The sequence below is a fragment of the Ornithodoros turicata genome, chromosome 3, assembly GCF_037126465.1.
Source record: "Ornithodoros turicata isolate Travis chromosome 3, ASM3712646v1, whole genome shotgun sequence".
Taxonomy (NCBI): Eukaryota; Metazoa; Arthropoda; class Arachnida; order Ixodida; family Argasidae; genus Ornithodoros; species Ornithodoros turicata.
In genome coordinates, this window is record NC_088203.1 from 69,307,967 (window position 1) to 69,328,780 (window position 20,814).

At 44.0% G+C, this 20,814-nt stretch overlaps 1 protein-coding gene across 1 annotated transcript in view; it reads right to left on the reverse strand.

The window, feature by feature from the left end:
- LOC135388576 (integrator complex subunit 14-like) overlaps window positions 1-20,814 on the reverse strand; it is a 59,735-nt gene that overhangs the window by 14,698 nt on the left and 24,223 nt on the right. The window contains exons 6-8 of the mRNA XM_064618196.1: window positions 13,258-13,337; window positions 13,043-13,188; window positions 12,915-12,980 (exon numbers count right to left, since the gene is read on the reverse strand). Of these exons, the coding sequence (XP_064474266.1) occupies window positions 12,915-12,980; window positions 13,043-13,188; window positions 13,258-13,337 (292 nt within the window). The remainder of the gene's footprint in view (window positions 1-12,914; window positions 12,981-13,042; window positions 13,189-13,257; window positions 13,338-20,814) is intronic.

Consider the following 20,814-nt stretch of genomic DNA (forward strand, 5'->3'; position numbering starts at 1 on the left):
GTATGGGCGACACGATGTTCTTTTCGGCGAAACATGCTATTATGATGTTTCTTACTCATGTTTGTATTGCTATCAATTACATAACAACTTAGGATTTTGAAATATCCAGCAGTGATGACGACGATGCGCGTATGAATACAGGACACGCACACTTGATCATACCTGGGTAGTAATAGCATTACTGTAATAAAATTACAGTAATGAATTACTTTTTCTGGTAATTCGTAATGTAATTTAATTACATTTGGGCTGTAATTTTAATGACATTACTCATTACTTTTTACAAAAGAATCGAGTGTGTGTTCTGTGTTGGCACTTGGCAGAGAGAGAGTTGGGGGACTGGCAAGTGAAAAGAATTCCAACGGCACTATGAACGGTGACGCACTCAATCGGCACGTGGAACGTCAATTCCCTTCTACGAGCCAGTTGCCTTAGACAGGGCACCCACAAACAAACGTTGTTAGGTCAACGGTTTGTAGCCCTGGAGAATCATTGTTTGCAGGCCCCATCCTCCTGACAATCTTCCTGTTGTCGTGATACATTGTGTCTCCTTCGTCTCTACATTGTGGAACGATACGTCATACGCGGCACACTAGCATGACATGTAGAAGAGACAAATAGAAGAGTACAAGCTAACTGTTGATACATTGTAAGCATACATTTTTTTCCTCGAATTTCGGGGAAGGCAAGTTTCGTCAACTTGTGTGTCCCTTGTGCCTTCCACAAACTCGGGAACATGTATGTCAATAATGGTAAAGTAATGACTTTGTAATGTCATTACTTTTTCGTAGTAACTGTAATGTAATTTTATTACGTTTCAATTGCATTCGCACTGGTAAAAGAATGGCCAAGAAAGCGCGCACACACACGGAAAAGAGAAACGCAAAATCAGAAAACATACCAAAGAATGGCCAAACTCTCCTGATAGTCGGCTCTATATTAGACTATATTACACCGATGTCGCGCGTTACTTGCACTGCTAAAACAGAACATCACCGAATAATACGCTCCCGGGCATCCGTCAGTCTGAATGATATCAGCCCCCCGCCCCCCTACTAAGTTGGCAAAACTTGTCAACGGATCACATACAGACAGACAACCTACTTCCGGTGTACCAAAATCCTTGTTCACAGTTATAGCTCTGGCTAGCCCCAAGCGCGAGGAGGGTACTATTTTCCGCGGCGGACGTAGAGACGTCGGCTGTCCACCAATCAGGGACCATGGATATTAAAAGATTTATTTCGAAGCGTTTATTCTTCAAAGTTTATTTTTCGGAGTTTATTTCGACAGCGTGGATTTTCTCATGATTTATATTGAAGAGTTTATTTTGCAAATTGGATATTTAAGAGATTTATTTTTGAACGTTTTATTTTTACATGATTTATTTCGGCGTCATCCCCCATGGACCTCATGATTCTAGTTGGTATAGTTATTTTATTATAATTCAATGACATGTTTTCTGGGACACCCTCTACAGTAAACAGAAGCAGCATAGTTCTTATATGTTTATGGTGACCTGTACGTTGCAAGCGTGCATAACATCGATGGAAACCATGTTGATATGTTAGCTTGTCAAAGAAGCCACATATGATATTTTTGAATAAATGTTGTCTGTTGTATGCACGTACCTCTGAAGTCCTCAAAATGGATTTAAGAATATATACATAGAGGTATTTAGATTTGTGACAGTTTCAAGGCTTACCAAAAAAGGAAAGGAGACAACAAACGGTTGTGGGGGGCAGTACCAAAGACCGAAACAGTAATGTAACAGAAACGAAAACAACAATGGTGGTAACAGTAACAAACAGAAACAAACATGGCCCAGTAAGAGAGTAATGGAGGCGATAATGGAAACGAAAATGATTCTGTTACCTTTCCGTGGTTGTTACTTTCTAAGGTATCACAGAGACCATGCTTATATGATGCGGACAACTGCATTGCCACTATGCTGTGATATGACCACAGGCAGCAAAGGCACAGATTAGAGGACAGACACACTGCCATTTTAAGCTTGTGAAATGTTATGAACAGATTGCTACAGAATAAAGAAGTGCTCTGGTAACAAGCTACTGTAATTTCACGCATATAAGCCACACCGCAGATAAGCCGCAGGACCCGTTTTTAGGAGAGCTTTGAAAATTTTCGGGCAGATAAGCCGCACTCACAGATAAGTTACGGGCAATACGACGCGACTTATTTGTGGGACAAAGGAGACCATAGAGGAGACCATAGAGAAGGCCATAAACCCTGTCGTTCATTCTCCGAGGTCGGCAAGGTGTATGACAAAGGAGGCCAGTTCTAGCATTCTACGAAGATCGGATTGTGCCCTTGTTGTATGTTTTTCATGGATCAAGGGTCAGTGGCCTTCCAGAAGACATGAATCACTGTCACCACTTTTCTTTAAAGTTGCTTAGGGGCAGGCACCAGGAATATCAGTCTACTCGAATGTGGACGCGCCTAGATGCACCCCTGTTACATATGTTTGTGCATTGGCAGCACGGTGCTGTTCCAGAGACACTGTCGGCCCTTTCATTAAAACCAGCGTATGGGGAAAATACCAGGAGAAAAAAGGCATCAGATAAGCCACACCTGCGGATAAGCCGCAGAGCGCGTGTGAGAAAAAAAAAATCACGCATAAGCCGCGGCTAATACGCGTGAAATTACGGTAACTGCTATTCTTGTACACCCAAATCAAATTTTTATATTGTCTGGCATACTAGGCCACGAACAAGTAAGTGATATCGACAGAAAATAAATAAACAAAAAGAGTGAGAAAAGGTGTGAAGTTCAGCTGAATGTTCCTGTCTGTTACGCTATTAAAAATTTAAGAACTCTAATGTTAGGCTTTATTCAACTTTAAAGGGACGGTCTCATCCGGAAACCCATCTATAAAATCGATTCCACTGTGTTCAGAACGGCCAACAGTCTATTTGGCTACTTTTTCGTCCGAAAGGTGCGTAGATATTTACTGCACACTTTTAAAGATCAGCACTGCTTCCGCGGCTGCAGAAGCTCCGACGCCGTGACGTCACTCCGTACGCGGAGGAGTGAGAGGGCGGGTGTACGCTTTTCAGTTAGAGTTAAAATATACAGGGTGTCTTTTTTTTTTTTCTATACAGATTTTTCATAAAAAACTATAAGGGCTATAGACATCCCGTTTTCACTTCTATCATCTCTGGGCCAACGGACATTCTTGGCCATCTGTTGCTCAACCGTTGAATGTCTAATTACCTAAATATCTTTAGTTATCTTTTTTAATTATAAAAGCTACAAAGTTGTCCCAATGAGAACATGTGTTCCTTTCGGTCAACTGATATCGTTGCCGTTTTCAGAACAAAGAACTGTTCGGTAGATCACCCGCAAAAAATTTGTGAAGGAACACCATTTTTTCTTTACTTTGTTCATTGTGCATCTTTGGAGACGCGTCTTTCCTTCACTCCCAATGTGAGAGGATGAAGGAGCACAGTGCTGCCTCATGTGTCGAAGATGAGCCTTAGCTTGCAGAAACAAAACAAAAACACATGTATCAGGTGACGATATCGGAAGTGTCCTTATCTTCGGTTGCATTTTCTGTTTTCTTTTAGTCTTTTTCCAGGGAGCAAGGGGCGACAGTGTACTCTTTCACCCTCTCACATTGGGGTGAAGGAAAGACGGGACTCCGAAGATGCGCAATGAACAATATAAAGAAAAAAATTGTGTTCCTTCACGAATTTTTTTCGGACGATCTACGGAAGGGATTTTTGTTCTGAAAACGGCTACGATATCAGGTGCCCGAAAGGAACAGATGTTCTCATTGGGACAACTTCGCAGCTTTTATAATTGAAAAGTTAATTAACGATTTTTAGGTAATTAGTCACAAAGTTGAGCAACCGAACGCAAGAACGTCCGCTGGTCCAGAGATGATAGAAGTGCAAACAGGATGTCTATAGCCCTTATAGTTTTTTTTATGAAAAATCTGTATCGAAAAAGAAAAAAAAAAGACACCTTGTATGTGAAGTGTCAAATAATGGTACGACCCCTGTCCTCAACTGTTCAGATGAAATTCTAATGGCAGTTAACTCTGATTGTGGTCAGATATGAACATCTGATTTAATAGTGTACGTTCCTCATGCTCTATGTTAAAGGGGCTATGAACTCCACCAAGCTAGCTCACCGACTGTGTCGGCTCCAAACGGCGATTTTAACTTGTTGGCTGTAACACTTTTTGTATAGATGAATCTGATAGGTCATTATCTTCACCACATATAGGATGCTGCTAGCCAACCATTATCCCCAGTGACTACATTCACGCTCCTGATTTGCTGATAACGGGAGGCGGAGTCTATTATGTAACCATTATGTACGGCATTATGGGTATAAAATAGGCCCTGCCTCCCATTTTCAACAAATCAGGGACAAGAACGTTGTCATTCGGGATGATGGTTGGCTAGGAGTGTCCTACGTGGTGAAGTTCAGTTTTAAGAGTGTAGAGCAGAATGTTATGTGTACCTCCACGTTGCCGTCTGATTGGGTGCTACAATTCTTCGAATCATGTAACAATGGATAGAGGTATCTGGATGGCGGTACGTCTACTCACCCGTATCCGTAAAAAAGTGTGTTTGTGTATTAAGGCTGCACACATTATGAAGCAGAAGTATTGAACAAGAACTTGTAAATAGAATTAAGCAGCGTAGAAGAACAATATTACACCTATTACACCCGTAACTAAATACAGTCAAACTCCTTTACAATGAAACTCGGGGGACAGCAAAAAAATTTGCAGTAAATGTATTTTCGTTAAAAAGGATGTCCATTATTGGACCTATAGGGCTCCAGCGGGACCGCAAAAAAATTTGCTGTAGTGGTATTTTCGTTAAAAAGGTGTTCGCTATAAAGGAGTTTGACTGTACCTACAGACAGGAGTTCTTACTTCCTTTAAACCATCCGAAAAATTCGCCATGAGTATTGAGATATCATGTCCCAGCACGCCATCAAAAATTAAATATACAGTAACAACAAAATAAGTATACATGTTAGTACACAAAGTAAGTATACACGTTAAGTATACTGTAACAAGAAAAACGTTGCAGTGCAATAAAGTAATGCGGCTAATTTCACCTTCAGTGACATTCCGATGGATGCAGGTTCATATTATTTGGTTCAGTTTGTGAAACGAACCGTTTACAATTAACCGGTTTGAAGCACCATAGTTGCCTTCAGTAGCTGAACTGCAACTGAACACTTATGGTCGAACCCGAACCGAACAACTCTTTGGCTGCAAGTGGTCGCGTGTGGCAGCAAGCATTCAATCACTGACTATACTTGAAAATGCAAACAATTAAGTACAGCTTTGTAATGTGTGTTCCCAGTTCCCACGATTTCTAAAAACATGAAAATGGTAAATACATGTTGATAAAAGTCAGTCAACCCTTGATATATGAATGGATAACACACCCCAAAAAGACATTTAGTTCATAAATCTAGGGATTCATAAATGGAAGTTTAGAATGAGGAAGGAGAATTGTGCTGTCCCAGAAAGTACTGTTCATAAGGCAAGGGAATTCATAAATTGACGGTTGACAGTACAGAACTTTTGAATTATTTTCCCAAAAACGAGATCTCCTAGTACACATGGGTAAAATTTTGCTGTGCGAGTTGGTATTGTGCATCTTCCCCTTACTGAATGCTCTTCACGTTCCTTTAAAATGTGGGAAACGTTCTCAAGGAGTATGATCCGGTGAAAAGTGTAACGTGGAAGTGTCCCACAAAAGCGACAGAGCGATAAACTGCCTTATGGCTTCCTGCTTCATGTAGCTCCACAAAACTATGTAGGCTATGTATGCACTTCCATATTTGACTGCCAATTATAATATTTGCTTACTATCTGCGATATCACTCGATGTAATAGCAACAGAACGTTTAGCGTCACCAGGATTGCGATCACGATATTATGCTCAATCAATAGATAATTGATTTCTCTATCAACTACTGAAACTACACTATTCTAAAGGATGTTCAGGTAGTAGCATGTGACTTGATTTGATTTGATTTGATTTGAGTGTGAGAAAAGGTAAAGACCAAAGCCACCACACAAGGAGTTCTGCTACTCCTATAATGACATCCCTCTCCCTTAAAAAAATGATAACCTAGGATGCTACCTAAACATTACCTCTTGCGAACTGAACATAACTGCATCCTCTGCATCATGCATGCACCTGCGGCTTTCTTGATGTTTCAGAATGCTCCATCAAGGAAAACTTGCTCGTTTAAAGTGTACAGTACCATACAAGCCTTGATGTCTGGTACATGAGTGCTGAGGCAGCCAGGAAACACGCTATATTGAATAATACTTTTAATTTTCCACCCTCTAAGATCTCGAAAGGCCCAGAGAAACCAAATCTTTGGACCAAATGTACGCAAAACAGGAACAAAAGGCGCATACACGCAGTAACGAAAAGCAAAGCGCAGCACTCAGCACGAGCCTGAAAGCCACACTCGAACCTACACCTCTAAAAAAATGCTCTTATGGCGTCTAGAAATGTTAAAAAAGGCTACAATTTAATACAGTCGATAAAAACGAAGGCAACCCCGAAAATGACATATTTAGTCAAATGTCACGTTGCCTCTGCTGGCGATTTCACTGGAATCAATGGAAATCGCAAGCAGGGGAAATATCATAAGCAATGTGCTATTTCTCCTTTTTGCCCCTCTTCACAGGTTTTTACTTTTTAGCAATATAAGTTGAGATGAACCAAATAAATCATTGCTGTGTCTGAGAACTTGTGTGTATCGTCTTCTTGTGTCTCTTGGTCTTCTTCATGGACACACACGTGCACCGCCCAATTCCAAGGCAATTACTCATTGATAGGGCTGTGCGAATACTCGGATTTTCGAATACGAATCAAATAGCTCGCGCTATTCGGTTGCTATTCGCATCCGAAATTTACTACTCGAAACTTTCGAATAATTTGCGAATAGTTTTCGAATAATTATCGAGTATTTCATGGCGTGGAGTACAGAGTGAACGCAGTGAAGGCTTACTTTTAGGGACGCTAATACCCTTCACTATCGAGGCGGGCACTACACGTGTGCCATAGCCAGAAACAAAACACAACAGAGCACAGCACACGCGCAACACAGACGCATAAAAACGCTGACCCCTGACAAACGCACAACGATTTGAAAGAGTCTACTTTGTGCGCAGCACACTTGCGTTTGGCCTGGCTTTGCTTGTTTCGGGAGACACAAGCAAGGAACGCAACCCGCAACCACGTGCTCTACGTGCGCACGCCCCTTTCCCTGCAACTTTCCTTCTCTTCAAGAGAAGTTGAAAGCATGTGACACATGTTATGCAATACGGTGACAAGATCGAAAGTGCGCTTGGCGATTCGATCGTAGCAAGACAATGGACGCAAGCATGCAGAACCCTAGTGAGGACGCAGATGGAGACGAAGGAGTTCGCAAGAGAGCAAACCGAAGCGCTGTGTGGGAATACTTTCAACGAAGTTCGGCCGTTTCCGCTACATGTAAAAAATGTTCTGCACCCATCCAAACACCCACGGGGACTACGAGCAGTCTTGTTAATCATCGCAAGCGGCACGTGTTGCTATACAAAGAGTTCCAGAAGCGGACTGAAGCCAAGAAAACTGAACAGCGAAGAGTTGACTCTTTTCTGAGAAAGAAACAGGTACCACGGTATAGGAAAGACGCACTGGACGTGAAAATCGCACGCATGATCACCTTGGATTTCCAGCCATACAGCATCGTCCAAGATCGCTGGTTCCAAGAGTTGTTAGCTGAGGCAGTGCCTCATTATGAGCCTCCTTCGCGAACAACGCTTTCGCGGACACTGATTCCAAGACTGTACCATGAGACAAGGAGTAAGGTTCAAGCAGAACTGGATGCAGCTCTTGGAGATGGAGTTGAGTCGATGTCGTTTACGTCCGACATGTGGACGTCGCAGGCCAACGATAGTTATATAAGCCTCACATGTCATTTCACCGACGCGAACTTCACTGTCAAGAGGTACAGCCTCGACACATCGCTGTTCTCGGGACGCCATACCGCTGCGCAAATAGCAGAAGTCCTCGACAACTTGGTGCAGAGCTGGAACATACCAGTCGATGAATTCCCCGTGTACATCGTGACAGATAACGCTTGAAACTTCAGGGCAGCCGCACGGGAGCTACCGTGGATCGAGAGACCATGCTTCGCTCACTCGCTTCAACTGGCTATTCAGACAGCGAAAGAGCAAACTCCGGTGCTTGGAACCCTCCTCCGCAAAGCGCGAGCCATCGTGGGCCATTATAAACATAGCCCGCAGGGTCAAGAGCGCCTGGATAACTACCAGAAGAAAACTGGGAACACGCCACTGCATCTAATCCAAGACGTTGAAACCAGATGGAACAGTGAATACAACATGCTGAGTAGGCTTTTGGAACTCAGGGAGCCTGTGACAGTGGGTATGGCTAACAGTGAGTGCATAGTGGACTGCTTTACTGGAGCTGAGTGGCGACTAGCTGCGGACTACGCCGAGGTTCTAAAACCTCTTGCTCAGGCCACAACTGAGGCAGAAGGTGAGAAGTACCCAACACTGTCTTGTCAGGTCCATACCCTATACTGCATCATACAATCGCTGAGAACAACCTGCAGAACTAAAATGACTGCCGACGGCTGCGCTTTTGCTGCCAATGTTGAGAAGAGCCTAAGAACTCGCTTTCCAGACTACGACATGGACAAGGATTCGTGTGCGGCTATGTTTTGCGACCCAAGATATAAACTGGTGGTGTTCCATGAGGACTCTGCTCGAGAGGAGTGGCTCAAGTCAGTTGTCTTGGAGGAAATGGGCCAACATGTTGCCACAAAAAAACTTCGAGCTAATTCTCTGATTGCAAGCAGAGAGAAAATACATAGCAAGTATGCATGTTGTGCACTTTGGTGTGCTCATCATCGAGATTCTACGTGATGGCATTGTAACGGACTATAAAAGTATGGTACCATACATTTAGGTAGCATGGCGTCATTGCACAATGCTTTGAGTGGACAGAGAAGTGATATGGTCAATGGCATCAGTGCCCGCTTGCACAAAACTGTTTGAGCGAAATACTCAATGAGTCTTTCACTCAATGCACACTGGGTGCACAAATGCTTAAGTGAAAAATGTGTTGAGTATTTCCCTCAAACAGTTTCATGCAAATGGGCCCTGGGAACACATGCCACCTATTTAGAACATTTCTTGTCTGACATGGCTTAGGTGGGTGGAGTCTTTGAATTGTGTAAAAATTGTGTATGTGTGTGACAAGTGAAATCAGTTATTAGAACTCAGGCTATCCAGCAACATGAAAGATGTATACAGTTGCCGACCGATTTTTCGGACTTCTAAATGCCACAAAATTGGTCTGAATTATCAAGCAGTCCGAATTTTCAGTCAATGTCACAAACCTCTCCCAAAATGATTTTTATTAAAGAAAACTCAAAGAGGCACAAGAAAACTATCAATGCGCGTCTGCTTTGCTGCGCGCATGCGAGAAATGACGTCGCGACGGTCAGGGTGGGTGCAGATAAAGTAGCCGCACATTTTTGCACATAGCGCGTTCCTTGCATACCGTACGAACTTACAGCGGCGCACGATGGTGCACTTATGCGGTACAAATCGAGAAAAAAATCGTGGTAACCAAATTTTGCGCAATAAAATCATTAACAACTTGGAACTGTGCTCCGTGTATTTCCAATGGGACATGGCAGTGGTGCACAGTTGCATCGCCCTACCGCTGGGGGTGCCACTCACGCAGAAACAAAACGAGGCCTGGTACGCCTAGCGGTAGCTAGACGCAACTGTGCTGTGACCGCCATATTGACTTCTGCATAGGAAAATCGGGATGAACGGAGAGCAACGTTTGCATGGATAACTTTTTTATTACATAGAGTTTGGTTACTACGATTTTATTGTTCGTTTTCATCCCAGAAATGCGTCATCCTGCGCCATCGGAAGTTCATGCGGTAAGCTGCGAACGCCATACGTACCAAAATGTGGGGCTACTTTATCTGCACTCACCCATCATGTTGTCACGGTAGACATTTCTGAGCGTATCGGCGGCCGCAAGTATTGCCGCTGTTGAAGGGGTAGCAATAGCACTTGCATCATCGTTGAAGCGGTCGGAGCCTTACGGACTTGTGAAATGATTTGCACATTCATCCAGTTCAGCGTACGTTTCAAACGTTACACTTGCAGGTATTGTCATACCTGAGCTTCGGATGTCCTCTACTAGAGTGCCCTAGAAGACTGTAGTGGAAAATGCGACGCTCCCTCTGTGAGGCTCTTGAGGCGGATGCCGCTGTGGGGCGCTGGCGTAGTTACCCCGAGCAGAAACTGGCGCCGGCGTATTGGGTTATCGCACTTCCTAGGATTGTTATTTGTGTGTGCGTGTCTCTCTGTGAATTATTCCTTGTTACTTCTTTCAAAAACTCTTACTAAACGACACAGTCTACCGGCATATGCCACATAAAACAGGAAGCACACGCAATGAGGGAGACAGGTTTATGCTTTCAGGTATGGAACGATCGCAGGCTATGACGATGTAAAGTTGGCTGATAAGTACAAGACACAAGATTATAACGACCATAGAGTATGAATATATAAAAAAACAATGAAACTGCAATTAAATGCAACATTGGATGCACATAATGTGAAGTACAAAATTAATTACTGGCAGGTAAAAATGACAAGTTATGTGCAGCGACTGAGCTTCAGATATTTTGCACAGTCGCGTTTCTGTGCTTTGGCTCGATTCAGCGACTTAACAAAAAAATGAAGCCTAGTGGTGACATAAAATGCCATAACTTCAGCACTCAGTTGCTTGCTATGTTCAGTGCAACCAATGGCATCCTGTCGAGTTCTATGAAGAAGTGCAATGACGTCCATAATGCGTTCATGGTGAAGTTCCTGCGTACTGAAGCAGCTGGTAAACACGTTTTCCAAAACAACAACAACAACTTTATTTTCGACCTTGGAGAGTGGGGAGTTTCATCGTTTTCCAAATTTTCCACGAACCTAAGCATAAAGCCTGATGGATACAACAGGGCCCCCTTATCTTTCAGCTGAGTCAGCTGAGCTGCCTGCAGGTTCTGTACATCATTCTTGTCGATAAGCAACAACTTTCTACACATGTCACACCTTGATTTAGACAGGAATTTTGTGGCAACATAGCCAGCTATATAAAAAATTAGTCTCTGGTCGCTTCTTGAGGATATGCGACATGGTCTGTTGACTTTTCAATTACAAGTTCGGCGCTGCTGAGGTCACCATCTCCAATGAACTTGTCTATCAGAGTCTGCTTTACGCATTTGTATTCCTCTATGCCGTTTGTACTGAGCAGAGCATCTAACACACCAGGCTCCGCATTTCCATTTGCAACAGATTTTGCCATACTATAAAAGCTAAGGCAAGAAACAGTTATCAAAAACTGTTGTGGAGTTGGATGTGACAGCCTGAAGATTGCCTCACGATGCCAAAAACGTTGTCAAGCGGATCTTGACTTCGTGATGTCACGATGAACTTATACCCGACGTGCCTTGTTAAGTAGTCCATCAAGGATAGCGTGCTGGCAATGGTGACCCTTAAGCCCACAGCTGTTTTAAGCTAGACAGAAAGCTGCCCGGGTAGCCAGTCTTGCAACGGGGCGCGAAGCAATGTGTCTCTAACTTCTTTTTCTTCTTCTCCATCGAGGACTAGCACACTCAAATACCGGCAAAATTTACAGGAAGCTTCACTATTTTGATGCGTCACATATCGCCTTCTTTCGGAGTCACCAAAGCATCACGCAAAAACAGCAAAAACGCTGCAGCGGACATAGGCGCTTCACAGTTTCTCCTCGGGAATTCGACAGCAGCGCCAGGAGATCCAGCAGCGGCCGTCCGCTCGTCCTTCCTCAACTATCGGGCTGAAACCGGTTCCGCTCTTTCCACTATACTCTTCTAGGGCACTGTACCTCTACCAATGCCTGGCCGTCCGCCAATCCGTTGTCGCCGCCGCGCCGCCGACGGCGATACCAACGGTACTCGTACTCCGTACTTTCGTACTGTCCTTGCAAAATTTGGCGTGATGAAAATTGTTTGCTATAGTACTCCCTTTCACTGCTTCCCACGAGTGGGCAAGAATATGAAGCGCGGCGACAAGCGCAACGTTATAGTTAGTTTCATTTTCGTAGCACAGCACAACACACGAGAGCGGGCGCGGGAACAATCCGTACGGCTTCCACTTTTTTCTGCAAAGTAGTCGAGTACTTGCCACTCGAACGCTTTCCTGTGGATCCTGCTGACATCATCGACACCGAACACGATGTTGACGGTAGTGCCGTCATCGTTGAAGAATCAGTCGCGGTCTTAGCGGGTGTGTGCCGCCGACATGCTCACGTCTTCATCTCATTCGTCAGTATCCACGAAGTCGATCGAGACACCCTCAGAATCACTTGAAGGTGCGGACATCATTTCGTGGTTCCACTTCTTGTCTCTAACAATAGCTTGTTTATGGGTGCTTGTGGCGCGTTCGCGTAAACTCCGCCTCCGCGCGCGCCTTCTGCGCACACTGTGGCGACGTCAGGAAAGGCGAAAACAAAACAAACAAAACAAACCGAGGCGAATGTGTACGAAAAACCGAACCGTACCTGCGAAAAACGGTCAGAGTTAAATATTGGAAAGTCCGAATGTTTGGAGTCCGAAAAATCAGTCGGCGACTGTATGTGTTACAGATTATATACGATTATGTACATTACATTACATTCCTCACAAATTGTGTGCATATTTCTTCTTTAGAAATTTTTTAAAAGATTAGTATTGTTCTGAATTCTGTTTTATTTGAGCTATGTACTTATCTTTGTGAGCACATGTAAAAAATAGCTGACACTGCCTAAAGTTGACTAAAAGAGTGAAATTTGTACCTTGTAAAAGTTTGCAGTTTTTTCAGGAAGCTTCCTCGCATGCCTCAGGATCTTCTGTATGTCAGCCTGAAACAATACCCACTTTGATTGCAACAACCTGAAGTTGTGCACAACAAGATATAACAAACCTGTAGGTCTGACTGCCTTATCCAAACAACAGAGTTCTGAGAGTAACTGTGCTTGTAAACGGGCTTCACTGGCAATGAAGCAGCCTCTGTGCCACTACAAGATCCCAGCTGAGAAAACTTTCCAAGCCATGGCACTGTCTGCATGCCTAACACCGCACTCGTACAAAACAAAGTAGAAATGAGCAGATAAGACTGGGAGTATCATTCATACTTACCGGGTTCAAATGTTGACAGCATAAGATTGGATTTTTTCTTTGAATCAGCCCATGAGTACAGCATCCCATACCAGTTTGACCTGCAGAATAGTTATTTCATTTCATAAAAATTTCATTTCATAAACTGAAATGAAATGTACGGTGGAATACCATTAATTTGAACTCAAAGGGAACCAAAGATTTGTTCAAATAAAGCAGACTTCGGACTGAAGAGAGCTGCTTTGAATGAGGGTTTGATGCGTGGCACTGCATACAAGCTGCGTGGGAGAGACATCATGGCTCGCTATGCCTTGCCGCACGTGCGCAGTGACGCGATCCAGTAAGAAAAGAGGCCCATTCATATTCCAAAATGTTTATTTATGGGCAAGCATCAAAACAGCTCAGGGTAGAAAATAATCTGTTATGCACTTGCATTTGTTTCTTCAGCCATGACTCAATCAACATCGTTTGCAATGTTCAACCCCACACAATCCCGAACGCGAGTGTTCCCATCAGAATTCAAGAAAATATTGGCTGTTATCCACCTCCTTTTTGTTGGCTGCATTCTCAACAGGAAGAGTCTTGATCCCCTTAAGGGAGTACAGAAGGCCATCCAAACAATATTCAGATTGAGATGTCTGATGAAAGTGTATGGGTCATTTCACCGAATAGCGCGAAAAGTTTTGATGTGTGCAATTTCTTTCCCAGAAAAAAAAAAAAGACACATAAACGCAGCTCCGTGCTTTCACCCTTAACTCGCCACTCCGGGTATAACGACGGAGAAGAAGTATGATGCCACGTCACCGATGACGTTACAGGGGCCCCTTGTCCCTGTGCCGCCGTAACCGTTTTGCCAGTTCCCTCGGAGAATTGAGGATAGAAGGAGCGGCCAAATCATGACTGAGCCAGGAGCAATGCTTTTTCAGAACCTCGCACAGCCGAGTAGCAGACAACATTTCTCAGGACCAACCAGCGAGCGTGGCCCCTGTAGCGTCAATGCGATGTCCCAGGCAAATCACAGGCTGGTATTGCTATTACCCCGCCATTGCGCACAGTTGCTTTTTGCGGCATACTTTAAATTCAATTGCTGCAATAATTATGACTCTATGGGGGTGAATTAATTCTTATGGTGCACCTTGCTGGCCTGCTTAGCAGTTTTTTACGAACAAAACGGTGTGTTAAAAATGACTTCTGGGCTACTCCCCTTAAAACAGTGAGACTTCTTGCTTTGTCTGTCACAAGTAAGTGGCATGGCTCCGAACATGCACACTGTTTGTGCACACTATTATGGTGATTTATTCCTTCTTTCATTTCCTTCTGGCACAAGTATCGCGTCACCAGCATCCCGGCCGGTGCCTGGCCGGGCCAATACATAGTCTGGAGTGGTCAGGCAATCTCGTTCAAATAAGCTGTTGTGCGGTTCGTGTGTTCGAATTACCAGGCGCTCTCCCCCATTGAAATACACGTCTTTAACAGGACCACAGCACCAGTTCAAATTATCAAGAAGTTTGAATTAAAAGATTTCGAATTACCGGGATTGAGCTGTACTGTGAGCATCAACATAGATGAGAAAAGATAAGTACAGTAAAACCTTGTTCACTCGACCCCTGATAATTCAGAAACTGATCATTCGGACTGGCCCACGTGGTCCCGAAAATCATGCATGCAAAAGTACCGTATTTACTCGAACATTTTGCGCCATCGCATAATTTGCGCACTCATAGTTTAGCACTAAAAATGACAAGAAAACAAAAATTGCATAATTTGTGTACCAGTGTTTTTGCGCGCAGATGTCCGTCACGCACGTCTCAGCGACCATGGCGATTGCTTTTCGTAACGCAGTCAGTGCTACTGAAGTTATTGCGGTGCTTTTTTATGATTTCCGCAAACTTTCTTGTGATGGTCCACTGGCGTGATGGACAACACTGTCACTCTAACTTCAAGATGCGGAAAGAGATGCTGGAAAAACATGCTATGACAAACCTTACAGCACAATATGACAAAATTGGCCAACATAGCGTGCTTTCGGTTGTCAAGTGCAACTAGCGGCGTCTTCCAGCAGTGTCTTGACGTATTTCATTGGTATACGAGCGGTAGTGAGCTGGCATTTTGCATACCTACCATCGGTGGTTGCGCGGTATTTGGGTACTTATTTCACACTTGCACAATGCAGTGATAGCGTCAATATTGGCTCTACGGAGAGCCGATATGGACGGCGTACTAAAATTTTGAAATTTTGTGTTGTCTGAATATAGTAACAAACGTTCCTGCGCAATTTATGTACCCCCAACCTTTCCGACCTTTTTTGGGAGAAAAAATTGACAAATTATGCGAGTAAATATGGTATAGGAATGGACGGTCGCTAGCTCAGAAGTATTTGGAGCGATTACGGATAATTCGGCGATCCTTACAGGGGCACAGAGCGAAGATGCGCAAACCTGACAAGAACATTCGAGTTGGGGGCCAGTAAGCAGCAGCAAAGTGAACTGACGAAGCACCCATCGCCATCACTATGATAACGGGCATCACATACTGTCTGTCCTTCAGCATAAAAACCAACAACACATGTTTGCACGTCTTTGTGTGTTTGGCCTCTGTGGTCTCATGAAACTGCTTTCGGCACTGTGGTTTTGTGTACCGACAACGGTGACAACGGTAACCATTTTGATAACGTCCTGCCCACTGCAGTGCAGCTTTCAGATTGCAGTCACTGTCCGATTTTTCGGACTCGGCGGGGATCGCGCAAAAGTCTGAATAATTTAGCAGTACGAAAAACCGAATTTCACTTCAAAAGTAAACTTTATTAAGTACTAATAGGACGGAAAAAGTTATCGAAGGTTTCTTAATGGGCAGTCTCCCATGTCTGCCTGATAACATCGGCTTCTACTTCCATCTACATCTACATTCTACAGCTGCTACGGTACTTCCGGAAGCGATATTGTATACGGGCAAAAGCGCCATGGTCGGCTTTATTAATTCCTAGTTTGACGAATGCATTGGGAGAAGGCAAGTTGTTGATATCCCGAACACATGGAGAGAATATATCAGTACAACTTCTGACAACATTAGGCGTCACCATTCTGCAAGTCGGCTTCACCTAACGCCAGCGTGCTTTAGGTGAAGCTCGCTTTACTTCGCGGGTGGACAGTATATGCTCGGCTGCGCGAAGCGCCACGACAGGACTCCTTCACTTGGAGTATTGTAAAATGAACAATCACTGCCTATTTTCTTGCCTCAACTTTTATATTTGGTTTCCTTTACCTTCACATTGCGTCATGCGCATAGGGTGAGCTGGCGACCGCTCAGGACGCTCGCAGGCTGGGCAAACCATATCCGAAATATCGAGCGACGGAGCTGTACGGCATCCGAATTTTTGTTATACATTAACTTTATGAGGCCCATGGCCGTTGTGCAAACGCGGCCGAATAATCGAGCATGTCCAAAAAATCGGGGCCTGAAAAATCGGTCAGCGACTGTACTTTGCAATTGACAAGGATGTCGCCGTAGCCGGACTGTTGCCAAAGGATGAAATCGTCGATGACGGCATGGGCATCAATGCGCCAGACAGTGAATAGGACGAGGAACGTGAGTGGAACAAACAGAACGTTCCACTCTATCGCACCGTCAAAGATGCTGCAGGGGCTCACGCTGTCCTTGAGGACTTTTGCAACGCCATGCCCGAGAGCGTTCAGGTGCATCAGCACTTATCCGCGACAGGTGTTTTGAACGTGCAGATTTTGCCCCAGAAGCAAACAACGATTACACAGTTTTTCTCTAAATAAACCTGTGTTCACAAAGGCAGATATAACTGGCATGTTGTTGTCCTTTCATTATTTCAACATTTGGATAATTCGGACGTTGGTCATATGTCCTGTGAGATCCGAATTAACTAGGTTTTACTGTGTATAAAAGTGAATGGTGGCTTGCATAACATCTTTCTCAATTCTGCAGCAAGCTTACGTTATCTTCTGGCACGTCAGAGATTCTCAACGATTTTCAACGCTGTCGTGTGCACTGTCATGGTTCTCATCACACATCTCATATCATAGGTCTGATATCTCATCCCATCGAGTGTCATTGCTGTGGTAGGGTGTGGTATCCTGAAATGTCATTCCCACCCATTTCCGGAATACATTTCAACTGTCACCTGCATCACATCTGGCAACCCCTGTTAGACATATCGCATTCAAATGTTTTGTCCTACCGATTTGTTACAGAATGTTTACTTGACAATGAGGAAATCAGTCTGCAAGGCTATAATAGAAACACAAATGGAGTTTTTTTTTTTCTTCCCATTTCCCTTGCAAAAGGGGACTGAACCCCCATCTAGGGTGGGCAGCAAAAATGTTACAATAAAAAAAAAGGAACAATATAAATACAAAAAAATCAGCACATTGTGCAAGATAGGATGCGAACACAAGATGGTATGTGTAAGCTCTACACTCTACAATCGGCTACCACGCAGCCGTCGCTTTAGTTTGCCCACTTATCTGCTGGTGTAAATAAGGCTTTGATGCTGGTTAAAAAAGTTGGAATTAAAAAGTTCTATTTGCACATGTTGCATAACAGTAGGGGTGTGCGAATATTCGAGTTCTCGAATTTGAATCGAATATCAAACGCTCGAACTATTCGAGCCGCGAATCGAATATCCGATATTCGATTTTTCGAATATTCGGATATTCCACGAATGTAAAAGAATACAACCTGAAAGTGGGCTTGACCGGATGCTTCCGTGCATGAGGTGAAGCCTGCTTTACGAAATTGCCCTTGCTGCAGGACCAACACAGATGGGACAGTGTTTAGTTTAAGGTAACATTATCCAAACTTAGCTTTGTAGACATCGTCTGTGGAAGGGGTGCCGCCCCTCTCACATGCAGTTTAGCGTTGGCGATGGGGGACTTTGATTTGATGTCTGTGAGGTTGCCTTTAAAAAGTTAGGGCTCTTGTATAATGACTACAGCCCGCAAACCAGAAGGGTGTCTCAAAGGTGTCCTTTATGTCAAAAATTTCAGCAGTGCAACTTCCTCAGGCGAGAGCAAAGGAACTAAAAGGTGCTCATGGCAAAGCTGAGGCAGGATGCCAATTCATTTGTTTCAGAATGGCCTGTGGTTGTCTGAAACAATTACAGCCTCATCCGTATAACAGGCCACTGCCTGACATAAAATTTTGAAATGAAGGTAACCACTCCAGTAAGTGTAGGCTCACCTGAAAAGCAGGAAGCACTCTCATGTAAAATTAAAGAGTAGGGGCTTTAAACAGAATAATTGGATGTCTCTCTTGTGACAGTTAAAGGGCCCGAAAAGTGAAAAATAACCCCCATATTTTTGCCCACTGTCGTGCACAACATCGTTGTTTGATAAGACACAGAAAGCATTATTTCTCAATTCGGCATATTTTTTACGTATAAATATTTTGAAGATTGACGGAACATGGACAGTGCTGCCAGCGAACGGCGAAAAAGAGCAACTTGGGTTTCAGGTCCAGGGCTCCCAGGGATTGGTCAACCCTTACCACGTGAGAGTTAATTTTGTAGAGAACAAAGCTGACACACATTATCTTACAGCTAAACGGCTATTCTAAAATGACGCTCACTTCCATAGCATTTACGTTAATAAAGCATTCAGCTACTTCGCCGCTACGAGCTACGATCCGCCGCGCCATCTGCAAGGCCGTCTGTGTTATCGCGTTTATTGTTTACGTCGTGGGCGGTCGTGTTGGTCGCGCGAAGAGAAGTGAATGACATGTTCGTGGTTGTTGTGTCAATTATTCGAGAGACCTACATATGCCTGGTGTAGTTTTGGTGTTCGGGGATGCAAAAATCATGTTTGTTCACCATCGGCGGCGGGCGTTTTCTACCACAAGATTCAACACGAGAGTGCGCGAAAGCGAATGTGGTTCGAAACACTCGGTTATTAGATGTAGCAGTCGTGTCGTGTGTGCTGTTCTCATTTTGCTGCCGATGACTACGAAGATGCCGTAGAAGGCGAATTGCGGAGACGCCCGAAGCACACTGATGCTCAGTACCCAGTGATTTTGCTTCACCGAGGTGACGAGTTCAACACAACGTCTTAGGTATGTACAGGCGTCACACATGTATAAATTATAATATAGTGACGACGTATTCCATTTCACTTATGTTATCCTACTTGTCCCGTACTCAACATTGTCAACATCAACAAATTTAATTTTAGGGGCCTTCCAGTGTTGAAGTGGCGCAAGACTGCTTCGTGTGTGTGTGTGATCCAGGCACTCAAGTTGACATGACAGAAATAGCTGAAAGCAGGTATGCAAAATCCACAGATGGAAGCACTAGATTTGTTACGTGTTGCAGACTTTGCAACATTTTTTTTAGTCTTTGGACAGGTGCAGAACATTAGTATGACGTCAACAAGGGGAGAAGAAACCGATCAGAACTACTAGCTTGTTTGAAGGGTATAAGAATACTTCCTGTTGAGATGTAGTTATGACTTTATGACTAAGGAACGCTAATTAATTTTCTAGAGATGCATCCTCTACACTGGAATGCCCAGTGCAACAGCAAACGTTCATTGTCTTTGAAGCCACAACTACGGGAATTGTTCAATGTGTGTCAGAGCTGCAGTGAGGCATGGAAGGTTACCACATCATATTGGTCCTAAATTTGCAGAGTTCCCCTATCTCGGACGCAACTGTCATTTCTCTTTATTGCTCTTCCGATCCTACCTTCTCAGAGACTAATATGGTTCACCGTACACTACATGGGCACTGCTTTTCTCTACTCATGCTTTCGGTTTCTTGTTCTGTTGAATAAATCTTCACTTGAGTTTGCAGCCAGTACGCTGTCTACTGTGTTTGCCCCTCATTTATATTGATGTGCTCTAACGGTATAGCACATCAACATCCCAACGACCTACCAAACAACCTTGCCTAGTCCTACTTTTGGATGGAAACTAGACGATGTGGTAACATCCACATATACAGTGAAACCCGCGTATAACGATATTGACGGTAATCGCGAATTCCATCGTTATACGGGGTACATCGTTAAACGAGGGCTGACCTAAATAGCGCGTCCCCGAAAAGTCGCGCGCCACTCCGCGTGTAGCAAAAGAAAAAAAAAAAGAAACAGATGCTAAAAAAAGAAACGCGAAGCTGTGTGACATCGCAGTGGCTTGGGAAAACAGCGATCAGAACTCGTGGAGGGAACCAGACAACATAGGACAACTTCTGGCAACACCACACGTCACCATTCCGCAAGTCGGCTTCACCTAACGCCTGCGTGCTTAAGGAGAAGCTCGCTTTAGAACACTGTCGCGCGACTCGCGGGTGGAAAGCACGTGCTAGGCCTTTTGAATCATCTCGCGAAATTGAGCAGCATTGGCTAAATACGGAGACATAAAAGCGTTGCCACCTACCTCTTTCACTGTTGGAAAAAGAACAGTCGCTGTCTATTTTTTGCCTCAATTTTTATTTTGGTTTTTATTCTTTTGATGTGAATTTCGGATGATACAAATTTTTTCCGCTACCCCGTGAGATTCGTAGCATCGAGACACTACTGTATGTTATCGCGGCGAAAAGCGCCGCTTGGTTACGCGCACA